The sequence below is a fragment of the Amyelois transitella genome, chromosome 5, assembly GCF_032362555.1.
Source record: "Amyelois transitella isolate CPQ chromosome 5, ilAmyTran1.1, whole genome shotgun sequence".
Taxonomy (NCBI): domain Eukaryota; kingdom Metazoa; phylum Arthropoda; class Insecta; order Lepidoptera; family Pyralidae; genus Amyelois; species Amyelois transitella.
This window is the reverse complement of record NC_083508.1, coordinates 3064445-3088742: the sequence shown is the minus strand read 5'-3', so window position 1 is coordinate 3088742 and position 24298 is coordinate 3064445. Positions and strand designations below refer to the sequence as shown.

Here is a 24298-nt window from a genome sequence, read left to right as displayed (position 1 = left end):
ACCGCGCTAATTTCGGGAAGTACTGGTTCGAATCGAAAAATTATTTTTGCGTTGAATAGACCATTTACCGAGGAAGGCTTTAGGCTATATGACATCACGCTGCAACTATTAGAGAGAGGAAATAAAAGAAAATGTGAAAAAAAACGGGTAAAATTATTCATCCTTGAAAATAACTATTCCATGTGGACGAAGTCGCGGGCACAGCTAGTAAAAAATATATCAATCTATGCTAATACATATTATAAAGCTGAAGTGTTTGTTTGTTATCATATGTTAAACGCGCTTATCTCAACTACTGGTTCAAATTGAAAAGAAGTCGCGGGCACAGCTAGTATTAATATATTTGTGAGAGAGTTTCCACCCTGTGTACCTTCTTTCATATGAAGCTCGACAAGTACCTAGTTTTTAAATTTTTCGATGAGGCATTTCAAGAACATTTTTTGGTAGGTCATATAATATAAAACCTTATACAGTCTATTAGAACCGATTTCCCTACCGTAGCTAGCCGATACGCTAGTGCTGGTACCAACAACATACTTGTATAATTTTTCTGCAGAGATCTAAGTACTAGTCCGACATACGAGTACATGGGAAAGACATGGAAATGATTACGGTGCACTGCTAAAAAGCGTGATTACACTGGTTCAAATTGTACACTAGCCACGTATTTAATGACACATTTTCTGGGTACTAATGTATGTATAGGTACATTTGTTTCATTAGGTACAAACCTATACTCTGACGGTAAGGGATCGAAATTGTGGTGAAAATACTTGCACAAGAAGACAGTTGGATGTGATATCCAATATGGGTAAGGTTCCCCTGGAAAGGTTGTGGAGGTCAGATGAGAGTCGCTTCGGTTTATTTGACTCACCCAATTCAGGATTATGGTCATGGGCTCATCCCGGGATTCTCTGCAGAAGGTTTCAATGTCACCGTGTCTAACTCCAAGACGATGATGGATGAGAGAAAGGAAGTAGAGAATCAGGTTATTGAAACATATAGGTCATCATTGAAGATATGTATAATAAGTATCTACAGTGACACGAAATATGTAGTATTGATTGGATTCCATCTGCGCCTCGCATCAGAAATTGTCACGCTGAGTGCGTGGGCGTGGTCACACGAGCCCCGCCCACGGGCCTGGGCGGGCGGACCGCCCACCGCTAATTGATTACTTGCAAAAATACAACGCCTATGTAGGTATATCGACGAAGATGGATCATAAGTAGGTCATATAGCACTAAGTATGTTGGGTAACTTTTGATCGATTGACAAATTCTCTGCGCAAGTGATTTCAGCTGACCAATTTGATCTAATATCTAAGTACCTAAGTACTTTCCGCCGCTCAATCAGAAAATCTTAAAGGTTTCTCTAGATTTGTCTAAGTTCCAATAATTAAATCTTTACCAGAAGTCTACGGGATCACCTCGGTAATATAGACCTTCAAACATAAAGTGGCAAAGTAATTGCATAACAAAGTCGGTAAAAATTTGTCACGTCAACTACTGAAACAAAAATTATACAAGAACGCTGGTAAAATTTTTGGGAGTCAAACCCAGGATTCACTGATCAACAAATTATTTTCAAATTCCCACAAAGCTTAACACAAGGGCATTGCGTCTTGTCTTGTGAAAGCTCTGAATTCATCTATGACCATATATTAGGCTAATTTGGGTAATTACACGAAGTAAATGTCTGCGACTGTTCACAGGAACTGTACTGTGGCGACATCACTAATGTCACACACAAACTGGCAATCATCGCGCAGAAATTTACGCTCAGCCAATAGCAGCGAATAATTTAAATCGCGCAAACAAAGATTTCATGGATTGGAGCATAAACTCAACACCGACTCAACACCGTCGGAGCCGCGGTTCCCCGGGCCTTACACCTAGCCTGTCGGAAGATCTTCCTTTTGGTGGCGGTTGAGCCGAATCATCACTCCCGGTACATTGCAATTGCTGGAAAATTGCTTATACTTTTAGTATCTTACAATATTTTCCACTGCTTGTTTTAATTCTGTCTGAAAGCTGATGACGCTGAAAATGGAAACATACATACATACATAAAGTCACATCTATATCCCTTGCGGTGTAGACAGAGCCAAGAGTCTTGAAAAACTGAAAGGCCACGTTCAGCTGTTGGGCTTAATAATAGAATTGAGATTCAAATAGTGACAGGTCGCTAGCCCAGCGCCTAAATGAAGAATCCCAAGTTTATAAGCCTATCCCTTAGTCGCCTTTTACGACATCCATGGTAAAGAGATGGAGTGATCCTATTCTTTTTATATTTGTGCCGGGAACCACACGGCCAGAACGAAATGAAAAGATAAATGTAGTAAAAGCTGATCCTAGTCCCTGAAGCATTTTGGTGAAGGATGCAATTTGAAATACGCAAAGATGAAATAGAGACAGAAAGAGATATTCTAGGTACTGCTGAACTACTTCTACTTGTTTATGTGTGGGGCTTCGCTCCCGTAGGAATATTCATCCAAAAATAAAAGTATATTCACTACAAAAAAATCATCTTTCCTAGTAGTTAGTAGTTTCTATATTAGCAGCGACAAGCGTATTAGTAGTTTTTATGGTCTGATAGCGAAGAGAAGTTATAGCGTGTTCAAGAGCTGCTTCTCTTCCAAACAAGGAAAACAATTTATAAACTTGGTAATTTTTCTTTCAGGCGATGGACCAGTCACTATTTGAATCTCAATTTCATCATCAAGCCATGCAGCTAAACGTGGCGTTCCAGTCAATTCAAGATTATCAACTTTTTGTCTCCCGTAAAGGATAAGGACGTAATTATAGTTATGTATGTAAGTTATGCATATTTGTATGTTGGAATACTACTCGTATTAGTATGAAATGAAGAAAAAAAAAGCAATTCAAATATAGAACATTCGTAGCGTCGTAGAACAAGGAGTGGCTGAAATTCGCGGCCCGCCCTCGCTACGAAGCCGTAGCGGCTACGAGAGCCCACGTCCGCGCTACGCTCACTCTGCCTCGGGCACCGCGCCGCGCGGACATGGCGCGACATCTCCGCCCGCCGAACCGCACGTAAGTAGCTTTTTCAACTTTTATCGTCTCTTGGTTGTGGTACTGTTTGAAATTTATTCAGAAACTCTTGTTTCAATTCAGTTTACTTGTGGAATAAATAGGTTATTTTTTAATTTTTTTGTCTTTCGGTTTGGGTAACGATTATGAAATGTATTCTGAAGTGCTTCTGTAGGAAATAGATTTTATTTTCAACTGTTATCGTCTTTTGGTTTCGGTATCTTTTTGCAAGTTTGTCTCTATGGGATATTTAAGAAAATTGGGGTTTAATTTCACATCTAAACCTAATATAAATATAAGGAAAAAAACAATAATTTTTGAACTTTGACAGTGTAGTTGTTACATCACACAAAATCTACAAAATTAAATTGTATGCCGTTTCCACAGTTTAGACAGCAAGCTGTCACTATTTGAATTATTCTAACATTAAGCTAAGCAGCTGAACGTAGCCTATCAGTTTTTCTAAGATTGTTGGATCTGTCTACCACGCAAGGGATAAAGACGATGTGCTAAATATAATTCAAAGGGTTTTTAAGTTTACTACTAACTATACTGATTGACTGATAAGTATATCACCGCACAGCCCAATTCGATGGGCCGAGACTTGAAACTTTCCATGTATGTTATTTGTGTGGTCTAAGGGTCGCGTGAGGGGCGGTCCCGGTATTATATCTAGATAAAAAAATAAATCAGTTACATACAAATTTAAATCTATAGAATTGTTACATTTTATATTATTGTTACTTACAACGTTACATAATTTACTGAGCCCAGATTTTCAGAATCATTTATTTATATAACTAGCCACCCGCCCCGGCTAGTTTTTACATTTATAAATACTCGGATAGCATTTAAGTATTATTTTATTTAACCATCATTTTTTGTTGAACACGAATAAAATTTATTTTTCTTTTTTAGGCTTTCAAGAACAGAAATTAAAAAGTTAATCTTTTACAGCATTACAAATTTTTCTTCCTTTATTTATTCGTATTATTCAGATACTGGAGTACGCTCGTGGCTTTGTGCGTGTTAAAAATTCCATACGGCAATTCTAGGGATAGTTCCGTGATGGAAATCCTTTCGAAAAGAAAATTGGATCACATAAATAGGAAACTGAGAAATCGTTCTTTTTTTGTAACAAAACAAAAATAATAAGTAATAGTAGAATGGAGAACATGATTATGATTCCGTAACTAATTGGCAAAATCAGGACCCTTTACTTTCGCCATGTCTGTCTTTGCGTTCATATGCCGCAGCCATTTTCCAATATTTTAAGAATTCGCTGCTAAAATATTTGAGTCTATCTTCCCCTCTTAAGTATTTGAAAAAATAAAGTGCATAATTGTGAAAAAATGTACAAAGTATTCCAACCCAATCTCTTCTTATCTTCCCAAATAATATTATGCGAAAGTAAGTTTATTTGAGTGTTTTCAACCAATTTTGAACTCATCTTCTTGTAATTTTGAGAGTCTGGAGAAGGAAATAACTTTCCATCCTGGTAGAAACTACTAATTCCCGTGGAATTTCCGAAACACCTGTATTCTTTTGTAGGTACGCTAAATTTGCGAGTATAGATGGCGTTGAATTTGTGCTGGCAAAGCTGCAAGGAAAAGCTAGTTAATAAAACATTAAATTAAAAAGGTTTAGATAAAATCGATCAAGTACTATGTCGTCTTCTGTATACAAAGTGGTTTCGGTGAGATATTAGTTAGGATTTGGATAGGATAACATCGATTATTGCTCTTTTATTAGTTTCGTTGTTTAATTCTGTGTCTGGACTCGAGGTCCAATCAAGGGCAGGTTCCATTCCAATCGTTCCAAATATTTTATTTACAGTTGAAGCGGGAGCGATGATTTGGGCTCGACCGGCACATAAAGAAGGTCTTCCGCCAGGCTAGGTTTTATATGTCTGGGGAACCGCGGCTCTGACGACGTTGTGACTTCAATCCGCGAATCTTTAATATCGCGATTTGCATACACGCTGTGTGGCTTGATGTCGCCGCATAGACCACCTAGATAGTTGATTCTCACAGTGATTGGCTCATGACGTGTGACGTTAGTGAAATCGCCACATTTTATTCTTCAAAGATTGGCACTTACATAGGAAGTGTGATGCTCGTTCGTTTGTATGTTTCCAGTTTCTTATCTAAGTCGATTACTTTCTCAAGTTTTGGCTGGATGCTATCGCTTCTCCAACCTTCCGGTTAAACGATTCGAATTTTGGAAATGTGCGCTGCTCACGCTTTTTTTCTCTAACAGCTCCCCTTATTTTATATCCCTAGAAATCTTCCTAGCGTTAAATTAGTGAAAATTAACTCTCCATAACTATTGTTATAACAGGAATTGTACTCGTACTTAACCTATTGTACCCGTAGAATTCGGAATAATTTAAGGCTTAAGGATTTATGTTTGGTGTATATGGTGAAATAAAATGTTGTTATGTGTTGAGGAAAATATCGGGTTAATTTTAGGTAGATACATTTCATTATTTACTGTTACTTTTATTGAATAACTTAATCGATGTTACTACTCGTTGTCTGCAACTCGTAAATAAGTGGCAATCATCTTAATTTTAAAATATACCTACCGTGTTAAACGCAATTATGTATAATAGATGATTTGAAGAATTGAAATCAACTCACTCCATTTATAGGATTGGATCATCAAAGGCGTTATTCGTCAATGGGGTCATAGGTCGTAAGTATTGTGTGTTACGCCCATGAACTACCTAAAATACAATACGACAACAATAGAATAGGTAGATACCTACCTACTCTGATAAAAATAGTATATATCGAGTATATATGCATCATACTTAGTATATATATACTAAGTATGATGAATAACAATTTATACCTTATAAACATAGCAAAAAAAAAATCTTTTTTGAAAAAATAATTTTGTATTCTTTCCTAGTAAGAAATTATAGAAACTTACACATAATAAAAAAATAATTCGTGAAGGCACTACATACCTATAGGCAGTTAGTAGGTACATAATATGCCACATTATATCAAGAAAGAAGAGGAAACAATTGTTCATGCGAAAAGATTAGATTAATAAGCAGAAGTGAAACACGAATTACGAGTAAGAATAGATTTGTTTTCAATCGATGTTCGTTACCAAGTCAAATGTCATCGGATCATTGCGTGTCACTCGAGCGCCGGCAAATTCAATTTGCGCTAGTGGAGGCGTAGTGATGTGAATGTTTTTCGCGGGAAGCCGGACGCTGGCCGTGACAGCCACTCCGGCGCGGCGTCGAGTGCGGCAGCGCGTAGGGTTGCCAAATGTTACAGTAATGATTCGAGACTTCTGTTTTTCTTGGTCTCATGTAGTAGGAATACAGCACATTAACATCAGAGAGAGAAAAAAAATATCTTGAATAAAGTCTTTAATATAAAGAAAGCGTTATTTTGCTTGTCGCAGGCAAAGAATTAGAAAAATTAGGGCTGTTTTAAAGAAACCTTGATTTTTTGCCTAAAGTGGGGAGCAATGGACAGGGCTATTGGTATTACTCTCCTAGGTATTGATCAGACTAAGATCAGGAAGGAAAAACGGAAGTGACTGACATTGCTTCGTGATGGGGTGCCAGCGCGATCATGTACCTACTGCTAAACGCAGTGTAGAAAAATCACCGAAGTCCAAGCGGTTCAATGACCATATCACCATTATGGTTGCGGGAAATTAAGAGCAGTTCGCTCTTAACATGGACAATCGTCTATGTTTCAATTTTTAGGGGGATGCCCTATGGATTTTATAGACTGTATTAATTGACAAATACTACTTTGCCCAACCGACATAGTGTTCATACTTATAGTCATTTACCTTTTTAAACTTGGTTACTTATAACTCGCACTTGGATAAAAACTAAATTAGAGCCACCCCTATCGGGCCGGCCATGCTGACACGGTCGAGGGCCGGCCCTCCGTCACGCACGTTACAACATTTGTCACTTCATTATGCCAACCGGATCCGAATCGGGCCGTAATGGGAGCCCGGAGTGGACACGATTATTTCTGCCGCTTAATTAACTGCCCGGATTAAAGGTCAAGTGTTGTAGTTCTTTGGGATGACGTGTATGGGATGTGAATGGCGCGAATTTGTTTGTTAAGCTATATTTAAATCATGAATACGATTAGGTTAGGTTTTAAGATTTCTATTAATAAAAAAGCGTTCATTAGATATATAGAAATACTAAATGTTTATTATGCCAAAATTATTATTTTATAATTAACAAGTATTATGAAGCTTTGAGCATGCTAATGTTACGTTAGTACTAGTAATTCTTGCTAATATTATATTATGACTCTTTTGTAGTAATAGGTATAGGTAATAAATGACGGTGATGTGAAAAATTGAGGGTGTCTCCACTTCTTTATTTTTTTATAAGTTGAAATGCCGGAATTGCCGGGAACCACACGGCACCAATACAATCCTTTTTATCTTCTAAGTTAATTCCTTTCTTTGCATACAGGGTGTGGCGAATTCGTGTCGGGTAACATGGCGCTGAAGACGCCGACGCCGGGCGCCGGCCAGCGCGAGACCTGGGGCAAGAAGGTGGACTTCTTGCTGTCGGTCATCGGGTTCGCCGTCGATCTTGCCAACGTCTGGCGCTTCCCGTACCTCTGCTACAAGAATGGCGGAGGTAAGTTCTATTCTCTTTCATTCGAACAGTTTCACGGCCACGTGTTCCTCTTTTTTTGACGGCCTCTGTGGCTCAGCGGTAGTACGCTTGTCTGCGATACCGGAGGTCCCGGGTTCGAATCCCGGTCGGGGCATGATGAGAAAAGAACTTTTTCTGATTGGCCTGGGTCTTGGATGTTTATCTGTATAAGTATTTATTACAAAATATAATATCGTTGAGTTAGTATCTCGTAACACAAGTTTCGAACCTACTTCGAGGCTAACTCAATCAGTGTAATTTGTCCCGTATATATTTATTTATTTTATCCCTGCACTTTGTCCAGTCGTTTTACCCCGGACAGAACAGCTACGATTTCTTCGGTTTACCTTTGTAATTTGGATTCGGTGGAGGCGACATTGCTAGACATTTTTCTCTAGATAACAGACAGGCTTCCAAAAACATAGAAGTTAGTTGTTTTTTATAAATGATAGCTTTAAAAGAGTATTGGAATTAAAGACGGTGGACTTCTTGCTGTCGGTCATCGGGTTCGCCTTCGACCTCTGCTACAAGCATGGTGGAGGTAAGTAACGTTCTATTCTCCTTGCTGGTTTGTTTCAGAAATTTCCCTCTACATTTTGTCCGGCATCGTCTTATCGTGTTTTTACACTTTCACTTAACTAAAACTCCAAGCGAATCACTTAACGATTGGATTCTAGAAGCAAGATACAATTTATCATAAAAAAAGCATTGTGCTCATTTCACTAGAAATTTTACTTAAGGGTTTTTGACATTATAAGGCGTACTCTTATTAAAAGTAACTTTGTTATACATACAGAAATAAGCTAGCTATTAAATCCATTAATCCTTTATGGCTCCAACACATAGCGCTCTCTTCAAGGCAGGTCGGCGTCATGAATAGCGCTGTGCCTTAAGTGGCTCTTGGCGCGCTAATTGTCGCTGCTCCTTAAGCGTGAAAGACTCGTTTAGTCTAGTGGTCGGAGATGAGAGCTGAAGGCAGACTTATATCTGTGTGGCACTAAATTAACCTATTTAATAAGTAAGTGCCTTTAAATAGATTGTAACTGTATCAAATCACAAAATCAAGTTATTTCAGATTTCGAACAAGTGCATCAAAAAACGTTCTACTACTTACGGGTTAATATTATTTAAACCTTAACTATTTTACACTCCATAAGTACTTAATTGTTTTAAAGAAATCCAAATTGCACGATGGATTGGTTTATAATATCAACAATCATCATATCAAATCAATAATCATCAATCATATCAAAAAATGTTAAATTACTGAACAGACCTCATGCAAGTTAAAAAGGGGCGTTTATATAAAGGGATACACAGAAAAGAAACATACGTCTATAATAAAAAGTGTTTTTTTTATTTCCTTGACTTTTTCTGGAAGAGAAAATATTAACAGGTTCAAAAGTTTCGATCTAAATGTCAAAGTATGCTAGACTGAATTAGCAGAACATAGAAATAATTATATTTACTATATAGGTAAATTCACACCGTGTATCACTCACTCATTCGTCTAGGCATTCATTAGAACCCGGGTCCCTAGTTCAAACGGTGTAGGGCCTCTTGTGGGATAATAGTCGGTTAACAATTCCAGGCCTTGCAGTGTACTGTAAAGCCTTGCAGTGTAGTACTATGTCTGGTAGTGTAGTTCAGCTCCATAGTGTACCTCACACGTCGAGTGGTCTTACACCTGCCTCTAATTGAAGGCTTCATGCAGTTATAAGCTGGTCTGTAACGAAGTTATGCGTTTGTCTGGACGACTTAACCGTTATAGTGAAAAGCTTTATGTATCTTTTATCTAAAGCTTGCAAAAATTTGTCACAGGGTTTAGCGGTGTATTTTGCGTGGACTTTAGTTTTATACTTCATTTTGGAGTTACTTCATTGACTAGTTAACGGCCGCGTGTCCGGATTATGTCCGGATGAAACGTTGCAATTTTCTCAGTAATTTAGGGAAATTCTCTTTTAGTGCCCATAAATAAAGACTACACGATATAACAAAATTCTAGACCTAGTGTTTTGAGCTATGCGTTGATTTGTCAGACAGTCAGTATCCTCTTTTATAAACTTATATTAAGATTTATACAAAGTATAAGATAGTTTAAAGTTGGTTTGTGTGAAGCACCTAAGAAACTGAAAGGTACATATTAAATAAAATCTACTAAAATTAACTCTCAATAAAGTTTAGAAATAAATAGGAATAAATAATATACCTGGTCATATAATATTCCTATTTATTATTGTAAAAATAATGTTTACGACACCGAGTTAGACGACAATTTTACAAATTGAAAGCCTGCGTATGACATTTTAGCACAGGGCCAGTACAGACAGACGCATGAGTGGATTGCGGAAATGAGGCAGCCGCAAGCCGGACGTCGGGCAATGAGTTTTCTCACATTTGTCTTTAGAATTTTTCGAAAGATTAGAACTTGAGAATATTACATCTTTATCTCTAACGGGGTGGACAGAGACATCAGTTTTAAAATGGGCACGGAAGAAGATATAAGAATGAATGTAATTTTTATTATATTTCATGAGTAAGTGTATGGTGAAACCTTAGAATACACATAAATAACAGTAATTAGCGAATATCAACTTGTTCTAAGAATTTCTGAGCAAGAATTTTACTAAAATTATGATGATTATGGCGATAATTTTAGTTGTTTATGATGTCAAATACGTACGTAGGCCACCACAGACAAAATTCAATTTATATTACTACAACTACAATCTTAGATGCGGCCTCTGTGGCGTAGCGGTAGTACGCTTGTCTGTGACACCGGAGGTCCCGGGTTCGAATCCCGGTCAGAGCATGATGAGAAAGAACTTTTTTTGATTAGCCTGGGTATTGGAGAGATAAACATCTATATAAGTATTTATTATAAAATAAAGTATCGTTGAGTTAGTATCTCGTAACACAAGTCTCGAACTTCGAGGCAAACACAATCTGTGTAATATTTCCCGTATATATTTATTTATTTATAGATAAATACTAGGTGAATCAGATTGCACTAAGTTTTAACCGCAACATTTAATACGCAGCTAAGCTTTCGTCGATATCGATAAAAAAATATTACATATTTATTAAATAAGGCATTTAATAAAGATAATATTTCGGTAAATCAATCTTATAATCATACAAAATATCACAAACATAAAATTAAAAAATATTTATTAAAACAAAACATACGAATAATACAATAATTGGAATATTATAAAATAAAATATAAAAATGGTCGTACTTATTTCTTCTTTCCCTTCTTAGCAGGCGGCGGCGGCGGCTGTTCAGGCTCCGCCTCCAGCTCCGGCTCGGGCGGCGTCGGTGGCAACTTTTTCTCAGGCCACAACCTCTTGATGTAATCACACACGCTTTCTAGGTTGAGGGCCTTCATCTGACCCTTCCCGGCAGGAAACACATTACACATTTCAGTCAACAAATCCTCATCTAAAGGCACATTCTCTGCTTTCACTAGATCTGTCAGATCCTTTACCTGAATCGCTCTAGAGTATTCTTTATACAACATCATCAAGAACAAAGGCACGTCAACTTTGCGTTTTTTATCTTTAGTACCCAGATATGCAGCTCTTTCTAATATAACTTTTTTAGCATCAGGCACTACGAGTGTCCAGTTATTTTGGACATGGCCGTACGTAGTGTAGAAATTTTTACGTGATTTCATATGTTTCACTCTTTCTAATGTTATTAGGAAATCTTTTGAAACATCTACGTTATTTAGAAGTAAATTCTGCAATTTGACACTGGCCTTTCTCATCATCTCAATTAAAAGTTGAGCGTCGTTTGTTGATAAAGGATTGGAAGAAAAATCAAGAGTGATCAGTTTTTTAGCTTTGACCAAAGTACTCGCTATAATTGTCACGTCTTCTCCGTGAAATTTGTTATAACTCAAGTTTAATACTGCTAGTTTGGGAACAAAGAGAAGACGTTTTATAGCATTAGCTATTTTGCTGCCTTCCAATGCATTCCAAGCTAAATTAAGATTTACAAGCACTTCACTGTCTGCTAATATATTTATCAATTTTGCTGTTGATACATGATAAAAGTTGTTCATTGATAAATCAAGTTCTCTCAGTTGGTTTCTGTATTCGAGAACTTCGGCTAATGCTACTGCAGTGAGTCTTCCTAATTCATTTTTGCTCAGATTGACATTTGGAACAGAGACTCCGTCTTCTAAGCGTTTAGCAAAATGAACCCCACCATTTTCACCTAATTCATTTCTTGAAAGATCAAGTGTAGTTAAAGTTCGATTGCTTTTCATTTTGTCCATGAGACGTGCCAACCCTGAAGCGCCAATGCGACACCCTCTTAGTATCAATTCGTTCAAAGTAACGTTAGACTGTAACATTTTACCTAAATGATAACAAGCATCGTCATTCAAAAAATTCTCAGTTAAATCAAGGCGCTTGACGTATATGTTATACTGCAGTGCCTTTGTCATTGCTCGAACACTAAACGGGTCAACACAATAGTACTTCAAGTTGATTTCCTCAGAGAGTAAGTTCTTGTGAAAAAGCCTGACTGGGCACTTGTTCATTTCTTTACAAAGAGCTAAATATAAATCTTGGCCATCGTCAGGATGCATGACAGGCATTTCTGGAGCAAGAAGAGCCTCTTTGATTCCTGGATCAGTCACAGCAGGATAGTTATAATATGGATGTCGGAATACAGCACTGTCAGAGAATGCTATGTACTTTCCACACATTTCACCGCTACCAGGGGAATATAGGCCTTTAGAATGGAGGAGTTTCTTCTTGTTTACTTCAATGAACACCGATTCTAGTGAAGACCATTGGCTCATTGGTGGATCCTCGCCGCTGGAGACGAATTCCTCCACCGCTGCTTGAATCACCGCTATTTGCTCGTCATCGCTACTGCTACTTTCAGACATCTTGAGATTTTTCTATTTAATTAAGTGTTTATAAAAAAAACTGTGTTTAAAAATACATAAAATAGAAATAAAATAAACAAAATATCCAAAAAACAGTTATGACTTTATAAAGTTCGACGTAAATTGATCGTCAAAATAAAAATGTCATTTTTAAGATTTTTTATTTATTAATATGCTTTGTGCTTCGGCTTTATGGCTTTAAAAAGATTTTATTTTATTGTAAAGAAAACCTGAGTAAAAATCGGACAAATAGAACTTACGCTAGATAGCAAATGGTTAAAGAATAATTATGGGACTAAAAGTGGTACTTCACAAGAGCTATGCTTGTATGTCGGCCACAAAGTTTCTTCTACACGGTAATTGCATCCTGGTCTTTGCTTTGAGCGTCCACAGCTCCCCCTTTGGCGTCCGCGAGCCCGTAATTGACAATCAAACGCACCCTTTACGTGAAGAGAAACTTAGTTAACTCCTCGATGTGCAGGAAAATTAGTAACGCAATAATGGCAGGCGTAATAAGCTAATGGAGGGAGGTCATTCAGAAAAGGCGATTGGAGCTGAAAATAAGGAATGTACAGAGTTTTTCTGCATCAGATAGAAACTTTGAAGTAATCGAAGTGACCAATTGCCGAGCTACAGTGTACGAGACCTGTTTTGCATGGTGTAACAAACAGTTAAATTTGAAGGTTGGTACTCAGGACTCATTCATTTGGTACAACATACCTATATATAAATATATTATCATCAATTCTACTCAAAATCCAAATTACTGTAGTTGTTTATACCTCAGACTTTCGTGAGTAATAACGTCACGTCAATTTTCGGCACATATAGCTTAACGTATCATATTTTCAACTCTATTCAATTTGTGCCAGTGTAAGTGCCCCATTTGTGCTCTATTTAATTTGTGATCGGAGTCTGGCGCTGATCTAATTAAATGGCAATTCTCGGACGGTTCAAAGGTGATCTTTACATTCTAGCTCCAATGAGGGTATTGGACGAGGAAATTTGTTTAGCGATGCTGTGAAATGTAACAACAGGGACTTTATTTTCCCTCTTAACTTCTTCTTTTTAACTTTAAATTATTGCTCGATGCTGGTATTTTAGAGATTAAAGTAAATTTTATGTCTCCTAACACACAGTTGATAAGTACGAGTATAACATAACTAGTGGTAGTTTTATAAGAAAACTTAAAATTAGAATACACTTGGAGGTCCGAGGTATTGGTAGGTACCAGTATTTACAAATTAAAACCTAAGTGAGCGCGTCGCAAACAGTCGGTATTCGAACTACCCCTATTTCTTTCGCCTAAGAATTGCTCGAGTCAAAGCATACACTGTTTTTTCTTTGCTTTACTTGAAATAAATTGAATAGCATGGAAGCTTCCTTTAGGCAAGTGAGTTTTATCCTTCTTTTAGTCGCATCTTACAACAGATTAAACAGAGATGGAGTTTTCTTATATCACAATACGACACATATAGTAGTATATATTTTTAATAGGTTTCAGTTCCTAGAAAAAGTGTGGAGATCAAAGAGATGAAATCTAGTAACCGTAGTTCCGGGGAAGCAGACTCCGGCCGCCTCATTTCCGGGACTATCTTATTGTAGGCTCTTTGCGCTTGTCCGTGTGTCACACGCAGGCCTACTTAGTTTGAACAACTATTGACCCATCTTTGTATTGTATGATATAAAGTTTAAGACGTGTAGATATGAGTAGGATAGGTACCTTATAAATTTTCGTAAAAAGTTTATCTTTGTAGTAAACCTTCTCGTTATGTTTGTAAGTTGTTGCATTTATCATTTGTAAGTTTGGAGTGTGAGAAAGTTGAATCCACAGACAAATAAAACACGGGGTTCTAAAGTATATTTTTATATTCAATTAAATTAATATATAAATATTAGAAATCAGTCAAAATCCTAATCAAATGCGCTATAACTAACCTAAATAGGTACGCACTAAACTAATCAGCGAACAAAAGAACTTAAGAAAAGAGGCAGCGAAGAAAAAACATGTACCAAGCTGCTTCTTTTCCCGTGCAGACTGTTAAAGATAATCAAGGGAAAAAAGTAAAGTAAAAATCTTTGGATTTTTCTGTTAGGCGATGAGCTAGCAACCTGGCACTATTTGAATCTCCATTCCATCAGTAAAATAAATCTAAATTGAGCTTTCAGTCTTTTCGACAGTGTCCGCTTCTCTGTAAGGGAAAAAGTCGTAATGAATTTAGTTTGGTAAATTACATTATTTTGTTTGGTAAATTACATATTTCTCTAGTCGCTTCATAATAGTAAAGGGTAACTTACGGTCGCCTTCACTAATTGATTATAGCGATACTTCATTCCAACTCGCCCTTTCCTGGCCATCCATCAGCCAACGTCTAGCCCCAGATTACAGTCTCCACTCTAGTCAACATTTATATATTAATTAATCATAATTTCATTCACTACGTACATATTATAGAAAGTGGGAAAAGGTAACGACGACGAAGAAGAAGTACATATTATAAGGGGCATTGGCGGTCGAACGGCCCAGGTACAGTGTATACACTTTATTAATTCCAATGTTTACTTTACTATGCGGCCCAGTGTACGCGAATAAAAAAATTGTTATCTGCCGAGATCGAGTTTCAATTCTTATAAATATCTTTAACCACATTAATTTCGTAGCACTTTTGTAGCACATGTTACGATCTGTCTACGAATGTCTACGCGATCGCTACGGCCTACGATTAGTCTTAGAAGGAGTATTATAAGTTTTGATTTTGAATAACTTCACTATTTATCCGTTTCATATTCCATCCTTTTTGTAAATAAATTATACACACAATTTTTTTTTATTCTTTACGGGGTAAACGAAGTGATAAGTCACTTCGTACATATACCCCGTAAGGAATAAAAATATATATATAATTATATATATAAGATATGACTTAATAACAAAATATATTACGATCAGGAATTTATAGTTGGAAACAGATTAATGTACTCCACAATAGATTACACAAATAGATTTATATACAAAACAATAAACGCGTTTCCCGGGCATCCTCGATGCTATCTTCTGCGATGATTTAATACGTGCCTTGAGATAAATCTCATAATACCCAATCATCCGGGGTCCCCCGGCGGGGCGCCATTCGATTACGGGTCCGTCTGAAAGGACACTGGGAAAATGTAAATTCTTTTACATTCCTACAAAGCGGATTACAGGTAAGGTTCTAAAGTTAATTGATTTCAATTGAAGGATTAAATTCTGCGACTCGTTCTGACGGATGACTGGCTGTTTTATTAGAATAATACGATTTAAAAAAAAAAAGGTTTAATTTTTTTAATAATATTAAAGAAAAAAAAAAACAGATAAAAATATATATATTCTCTATTTAAAAATAGTAACAGAGTAGCTCGTATCTACATATGTAATTTTAGTCATTCCGTCTATATACATACTTCTTCGCGCGGAGAATTGAATTTTCTTTTTAATCTGTAAGTATTTACTATTTATTTATCTTATTTTGTGGTAAACAAAGTTCTTTAAATAATATAAATATATTTTTATCATTGCTTGGTTATATTTCGCTTTGTATTAAAAAAAAATTTTTCTTAAAACTTCAGACTTAAAGTTCAATTAGCTGAGCTACGCAACAGTATTTGAAAAAATTAGCAAACTAGTAAAAAAAATGACAAATTTAAAAATCAAAATAAAACAATTCAAAACATTTCATTCCACAATCACATTGTGAACCTGAAAATTCTCAAGTGCGGATAATGTGGACTCCACGTCTTAAAGCCCGCGCGCGCGGCGTCTGATCCGACCTGTTGCTTCGAGGCAATAAAGCAGATCCCTTTATCCTCTAACCAGCTTGATGTATTATACCCGTAACTTTTCTGCTGAATAAATAAATCTATCAAAACGTTTAAATTTTATTGCAAAAAGTAGTAAATAAAGCCTCTTTTCTTCGTGGAAATTAATAAATAATTTTTGTGGAGAAAGTTCTTAAAATTGTAAGTCTTACTACAGATTACATAATATGTCTGGTAATCAATCTGTGCGTAGGCTTATTCCATTAGGGAATTAACGTCTCTCGGAAGCGCCTCATTGACCAATTGTGCCAGTAATTTAATGTTTACGACTACTTGGAATTCCTAAAATGACCATCTAAATATACCACGTTTACCTCAAAGAGTGTCACGGGCCGACTAATATGTAAAAGCTCTTTATTTATTTATTTGTGCAGAGATATATAAGCAGAGAACCTTTGTGTGGGTGATAATAATAATGTATAATAAACATATTTACTATTATAACATACTCTTTACGTCTCTAATCATTTTTAAAACATGTCTAAATGAGCTTACAAAATATATTTACTTAAATTACTGTACTTACCGTAGCTTACAATTATCATGCCCTGAATAACTTTTTTATTGAATAATATACTCAATGATATGAGATTTCTTTATATTAAACTACAAAGGGATCACACAAAAACACTGCATATTAAAGTACTCTTTAGTATTATTCAACCAAGAATCACTTCACGACACAAAGACAACAAATGAAGACCAACATAACATAGACAGAACAATCGCGCCAAAGTTAGGCAACTTTACTTACAAAACATTTCAAGAAAACTGTCGAGAACCATAATAACCATCTCAACTTTCTTAAAAGCGAATCGCAAGCAAATGGGATGCTTTAAAGGCCAATTAAGGGCACAATTTGCGTCGCTGCCTCCCTGCCCCCGCCCGATATGAAATTATTGCCCGAGCAACCAATGATCTGAAATTGCGATACTCTAGCGGGAAAATTGAGTAATAAGTACTTTTTATAAAAAGGTAAAATGCTTTTGCAATTCAGTTTTGTGTTATTTTTTACCGTTGAATTATTGTCTGAACAAAATCCATAACTATGTTAAATACTCTGTCGAAATTATGAATAATAAAATAGTTGCATACTAGACAGGTTCAGGCTTTGCTTAGTTCAGACACCAGCCTTTCACAATTTTAGTTAAAATCATTGTTTCAAGTATACCATATTATACTTACATGATAAGATTTGAGAGAAATATAAAAAGAAAAAATTAAATTTTATTTTAATACAGGAGAGCCCTGGCCTACGACGAGTTAACACTGTTGCTTCGAAATCATATATCGAGAATAAATTAAGTGTGAATTGCACTTGCGAATTACACTTAACCGCAGAGATACAACCTAACAACTCACACTTACATACGAAGTAACTCATGTCACTACCCCGAACTCTGAAAAGAAGAAACCCGACCCATCTTGTATTTTAGTGTTGCACTTAGTTTAACTGTTTTTCATTAAGTCTTTTTTATCACCACGGGAAAAAGATAAAGTTGGTCCTATTCCTAAGTGCTGGAAATCACAAAGCATAAATCAATTTAAATAAAATAAAAAAAATTGTATTGTGACAGGTGCATTTCTGGTGCCGTACTGCATCATGTTGGTGGTGGGCGGAATCCCGCTGTTCTACATGGAGCTGGCCCTGGGCCAGTTCCACAGGAAGGGCGCCATCACCTGCTGGGGCAGGCTGGTACCCCTCTTTAAAGGTAAGGGTTAAAAAGTATTGAACGTGACTTATAAATCCAGCAGATAATATTTATTTACAGTTACTTATTTTAAAAGCATTTTATTCCACTGATATTCCAGTAACACAAACACAGTACTCCATATTCTTCCTGTATAAATAAAAAATCTGTTATCCAACAAAATATGGGTAGTACAATTGAAACTAAAAGCTTTCTGGCTCTTACAATTACTAGAATATGAATTGAGAGAGTCACGTACCGCGATGAAATCAGTCGGAATGGACCGGCAGCGTAGCGGCAATCTTGACTTATTGCCGCACTTACCCTCAGACAGTTATTACGAAGAAACCGCTGGGACTAAAACTTAAGCTTTATTGTAACCGCCGATAGCACTTGGAATAAAGTCGCTAACATTTTTGATAGAAAGATTTTATGTACAGACGTTTCCTATTCCTGAATTGTTAGCACTCCGTTACTCCTTTAAACAGAAGGTATCAGTGAGCAAGCCGTGATCCGCGGCCCCCAAGCACTTAAAACCCATAATTGACACCATTTCCTCGGCTCCCTCTAAGTGCTCGCGGCCCGGGCAGGTCTCAAAAGCCAGCAGATTTGCGGGACGGCTTATGTCGCTGATTTCATTTCACCCGATTGTCACGTCGCCGCTCTGAGTGCGCCCCTGCCGATACGATTTTGAGAGAAATAAAATTGGTAATGGACTGGAAAGGTTGGGCAATGCTTGGTGAATTTATTCTTAGTCGCGTCCACGTGTTGATCGCTAGTTTTTTTGATAGAAGTTTTGGGTAAAATATTTTAGAACGTTAAAGATATGTTAACTATTTTAACTGAGCTTGCAGATTTACGAAATTTTAGGTACCTGTACAAGTACGTAAAAATTAATACAAAAAAGTGCATTTTTGATTAAAAGAAAACATAGTTGGAAGTGTTGTCGTAAGAGGCGACTAAGGCTTCCTTATGCAACAACCATGATCCAAGCTTGATAAGGTTTCCCTTTAGATAGTGTCACGGATTTCAGACTGGAATCGAGTTTAGCTTGGCTTTGTACTCCTGTATTTTCAAATGCCTTTCAATGGAGAACGCTATCGGAATGGACGTTAAGAAGTCGATAATCAATTCTAGATTTTTTTTAAATCCTTACACCTCGGTGTTAATTATAGACACATAGTAAACTATAATTCTTTAATTTTGGTATTAATCTATGTGAAAATTATGGATAAATTCTTAACTATTCCACACAGGCATCGGGTATGCTGTGGTTCTGATCGCTTTCTACGTGGACTTCTACTACAACGTGATCATCGCGTGGGCTCTGCGCTTCTTCTTCGCCTCCTTCACCACCATGCTGCCGTGGACAAACTGCAACAATGAATGGAACACCCCTGCTTGTCGTCCGGTAACTGAAAAATCCTAATACGACAATTATTGTGCGATAAATTTTAATTTCAAAGACAGTAATATAGATATAATCACGTCCTTGCGGGGTAGACAGAGGGGTAGCCAACAGTCTTGATAAGACCAGAAGGCCACATTCAGCTTTTTTTTTTTTTTTTTTTTTTTTTTTTTTTTTTTTTTTTTTTTTTTTTTTTTTTTTGACAATTTACACATTGAGTTAGCCTCGATGTAAGTTCGAAACTTGTGTTACGAGATACTAACTCAACGATACTATATTTTATAATAAATACGTATATAGATAAACATCCAAGACCCAGGCCAATCAGAGAAAGTTCGTTTCTCATCATGCCCTGGCCGGGATTCGAACCCGGGACCTCCGGTGACACAGACAAGCGCACTACCGCTGCGCCACAGAGGCCGTCAAGCTGTTTGACTTCATGATACAATTGAGATTCAAATAGTGACAGGTTTTTAGCCCATCGCCTAAAAGAAGAATCCTAAGTTTATAATGCCACCTTTTAGTCACCTTTTACGATATCCATGGGAAAGAGGTTGAGTGGTCCCATTCGGTGAGGGGTTCAATTAAATAGTTGAAAAATAAATTACCGATGGCTTACTATCGTTAATAACTACTTTATTTTTCTCCTCTCTAGTTCGAAGTGATATCGGAGGCCGCACTGAACAAGACTCTCTCTCAACGAAACAGCTCGTATGCGCCGCTTCCTCCCGCCGAAACTACCCCCTTCACTTCCGCAGCTTCTGAATACTTCAAGTAAGTTGGCCATATGAACTTGGAACATAAATGTGGGGTGAGAATTACAATTAATGTATTCTCTCGACCACGTTCTATTCTAAGTTCAGATGATTGTGAAGTTGACGTTGTTGAAGAAAATGCTGCAGTGCAGTTTGTTACCGCTTCTTCTGCACTGACGCCTTAGAAGCGGCAGTAAACTTAGTTTTAAGTAATTTATTTGACGTAAACCAATGTTGTGAAACCATACGTTTGACAATTATTAAGCGATATGTAACTAGTATCCTATAATAATGAATAAAAATTTTGAATTTGAATTGTTTTATATAGCTTTCGACATTAAGGCTCTGGAGTACTTGTGAAGAATCTTGTTAGTTGTTAGAAATTAGAGTAAGAAAACTAAGTATATTTTCAGTCGGGCAATCTTGGAGCTGCAAGGGAGCGAGGGTCTCCATGACCTGGGAGCCATCAAGTGGGACATGGCGCTGTGCCTGCTGGCGGTCTACATCATCTGCTACTTCTCGCTGTGGAAAGGGATCAGTACTTCGGGAAAGGTTTGTGTATTATAGTTACTACTGAATTATCGGTGATCTTGATTATTGAAAACTTTGTTGAATCGCCATTTTTCGTCCATTTTTTTCTTGGGATCACGATAGATCATCAAAATCATCATCAGGGAATCAACAAAATTTCAATTGAAGTAGTATTGGCTAAGTTGGAGTTCCTTTTGTAAGTACATTTAGTTTTTATAACAATTAGGAACTACTTAAGAGTCACATATTGATGTTGAAATTTTAGGATTTTCAATTTATCTAGCCAAATAAAATTGTTAACCGGCCATTTAATTTTCAGGTGGTGTGGTTCACAGCTTTGTTTCCTTACGCGGTGCTCCTGATTCTTTTGGTTCGTGGCATCACACTCCCGGGCTCTGCAAATGGCATCAAATATTACCTCAGCCCCAATTTTGAGGCTATCACTCAACCTCAAGTAAGCATGAACCATCTTCAACAATGTGAAAGGCGATTAAACACAAATTATAAAGTGTCTGCCTTTGATTATGCTAATAGAATCTATGTACAGAATTGAATGAAGGTGAAAAAAAGATTGTAGAAGTACAACATCGAAGTGCAATTAGGAATACGCAACGTCGAGATACTTCAAAATTCACTTCATAATTTGATAACTGTCTCTTGATCTTTTATTCAAAATGCTTCTCTTTCTTTTATTCAAATACATTTATTGTGTTATTATGGATCGTTTTGAAAACCTATATTAATTTAAGTACCTATGTTGTATCTGTTTTGCAGGTGTGGGTGGACGCAGCGACTCAAGTGTTCTTCTCTCTTGGACCGGGGTTCGGAGTGCTTTTGGCTTACGCTTCTTACAACAAATATCACAACAATGTTTACAAGTATGTTGTTAATTATTGTTTTTCATTTCTTTATTACATATGGATTGGAAATTAAAATACCTATATGGAGTCAAAAAATTATTTTTGCCTGCTTAACTTACTGCCATGCGTCTTGATTTTATCAGATACTAATACTGTGTAATAACAATAAAGAAACTGCGAACATAGTAAATTATATTTCCTCGGAAGCGTGATCAAAAACATCACTTTCAATGCCATCTGTTTAAAATTCAAACAAATTATTTTAATACATTTTTTTTCAGAGATGCAATCCTCACCAGCGTTATAAACTCAGCTACGTCATTCATCGCGGGCTTCGTCATCTTCAGCGTGTTGGGCTACATGGCTCAGGCTTCAGGTCGGGACGTCCAAGATGTGGCCACTGAAGGCCCTGGACTGGTATTTGTGGTGTACCCAGCTGCCATCGCTACAATGCCTGGCTCTACCTTCTGGGCACTCATATTCTTTATGATGCTATTAACTCTTGGCCTGGATAGTTCCGTAAGTTTGAACTGCTTTAGATGATTTTATTTGGAATCCATTAAGTTTACATGAATTTGCAGTTTATCTAATTGTCATCGCCAATATAACGCTGGTTTAGTATCACTTTTTGATGAAATTGAGTAGTTATGTAATTATATAGGTACAGCCTTTGACTTTTTTTTATCTGTTGTATATTAAAAATCATTGAGTGATCATTCACGAGGACTTCGAAATTTATAGAAACTGCAATTTATACTTGCAGCTTTACCTACTTTTGACAACAATACACAGGTCCACTCAGACGTACCTGTTTTGTTTTGTAAACCAAAATATTTTTCATCCAGTTTGGCGGTTCAGAAGCTATAATAACGGCCCTCAGCGACGAGTTCCCCCTAATCGGTCAGCACCGCGAGATCTTCGTGGCCTGCCTCTTCACGTTGTACTTCATCGTGGGCCTGGCCTCCTGCACCAAGGGCGGCTTCTACTTCTTCCAGCTGTTGGACCGGTACGCCGCGGGGTACTCCATACTGATAGCAGTTTTCTTCGAGGCTATCGCTGTTTCTTGGATTTATGGTATGAGTTTTTATCCCTCTTTTTCAATTGATTTGATTGTATGTGTCAACTTTGTCCATTCCATAGTTTATATACATACATATAATCACGTCTTTATACAGAGAGATTGAAAGGCCACGTTCAGCTGTATAGCTTTAATATGGAATTGAGATTAAAGTAGTATCAGTTGCATACCCATCTCCTAAAAAAAGAATTCCAAGTTCATTAGCGTATCCTTTAGTTGCCTTTTACGACATTCATGAGAAAGATATGGAGTGTTATGAGATGTTAGTTTATAATGTCGTATCCATAGTTTCCGTCCACCTGGTACTACGCCGATTTACTTTTCTATGCCATTAATTACCCGCTAATCGTTACAAGCTAACAACTGAAATAGCTTAGTTACTAAGCTATTGATTGATGTTGATTTATATACTAAGCCTTAGTATACAAATCAACAAAAGTTTTTGAATATTTATAGGCACAGAAAGGTTTTGCGAAGACATCCGCGACATGATCGGCTTCCGTCCCGGCGTGTACTGGCGAGTCTGCTGGCGTTTCGCCGCTCCGTCGTTCCTGCTCTTCATCACGGCATACGGCCTCATGGACTACGAACCTCTGCAGTACGAGACATACGTTTACCCGGGCTGGGCGAACGCTCTGGGCTGGACCATAGCGGGTTCCAGCGTGATGTGTATTCCAACAGTGGCGATTTATAAGATCTTGAGCACTAAGGGCAGCTTTGGGGAGGTGAGTTATTGATTCGAAGATATAATATGTAGTTTTTCTGCCTTCAAAGTAAGGTCGATAGCTCTGTTGGTCATCACAGCCTCTGGATGACCCCTTTCCTAGTTGGTCTTTCGCAAATATCCACCAGTTGCTTTTGCCGACCACACTTTGTAGTTGTTTTATCTTGGACTTGCACCAATAATGTTTTTATCTGACTTGTTCTGTAAGACATTTTTGATTTTCGATCATTTTTTGTAAAAAAAAATTTGGTAATTTTTAATGTGGTATCTCATTTCAGCGTCTCCGGATCCTGACAACTCCATATGCGGACACAGAAAGCAGTGCAGCAGTTCACAACGGACTTGTAGTTTCAGAGAGTGGTGGCGTACGTCTGGCCTCGGCTGCTCATACCCCCACCTCCCCTCAGCCGGCCACCACTCCTCCCCCCACCACCCCCACAGCTCCCCCTCCCTTGGCTTCCTCTCCAGCGCTCGTCTGAGCTCAGCTTTCCTTCGACGTTTATTACGTCTAGATGGCGTGGCGCCTTTTCCATTATTCTCTATCATCTCCTGGCTTCTTTTGTCCCACGTCATGTCTATATAAGATACTGTTACGAAAGCTTGAAACATACACTGTCATAACTTCTATGCATAGCATTGTATGTTGATATTTATATGTATCAGTATTTCTTACTGCTTTACGACAGTCACACTGTACCTTTAAAAATAGGCTCTTGTATGTAATTGAGTAGCAAAAAATATATATATTTTCATCTCGTTTAGCTTTATTTGTAA

The 24298-nt window shown here is 37.2% G+C and overlaps 1 protein-coding gene across 1 annotated transcript; it reads left to right on the top strand.

Moving 5' to 3' along the window:
- The first annotated feature begins 7553 nt into the window (after positions 1–7553).
- On the top strand, positions 7554–24003 carry LOC106138102 (sodium-dependent dopamine transporter). Its single transcript, XM_013339153.2, has 11 exons — positions 7554–7698; positions 18055–18189; positions 19425–19579; positions 20232–20350; positions 20745–20883; positions 21182–21316; positions 21637–21740; positions 22004–22241; positions 22568–22796; positions 23257–23525; positions 23803–24003. The coding sequence occupies exons 1-11, from the start codon at positions 7554–7556 to the stop codon at positions 24001–24003; spliced, it is 1869 nt and encodes a 622-aa protein (XP_013194607.2).
- The last annotated feature ends 295 nt before the right edge of the window (positions 24004–24298 follow it).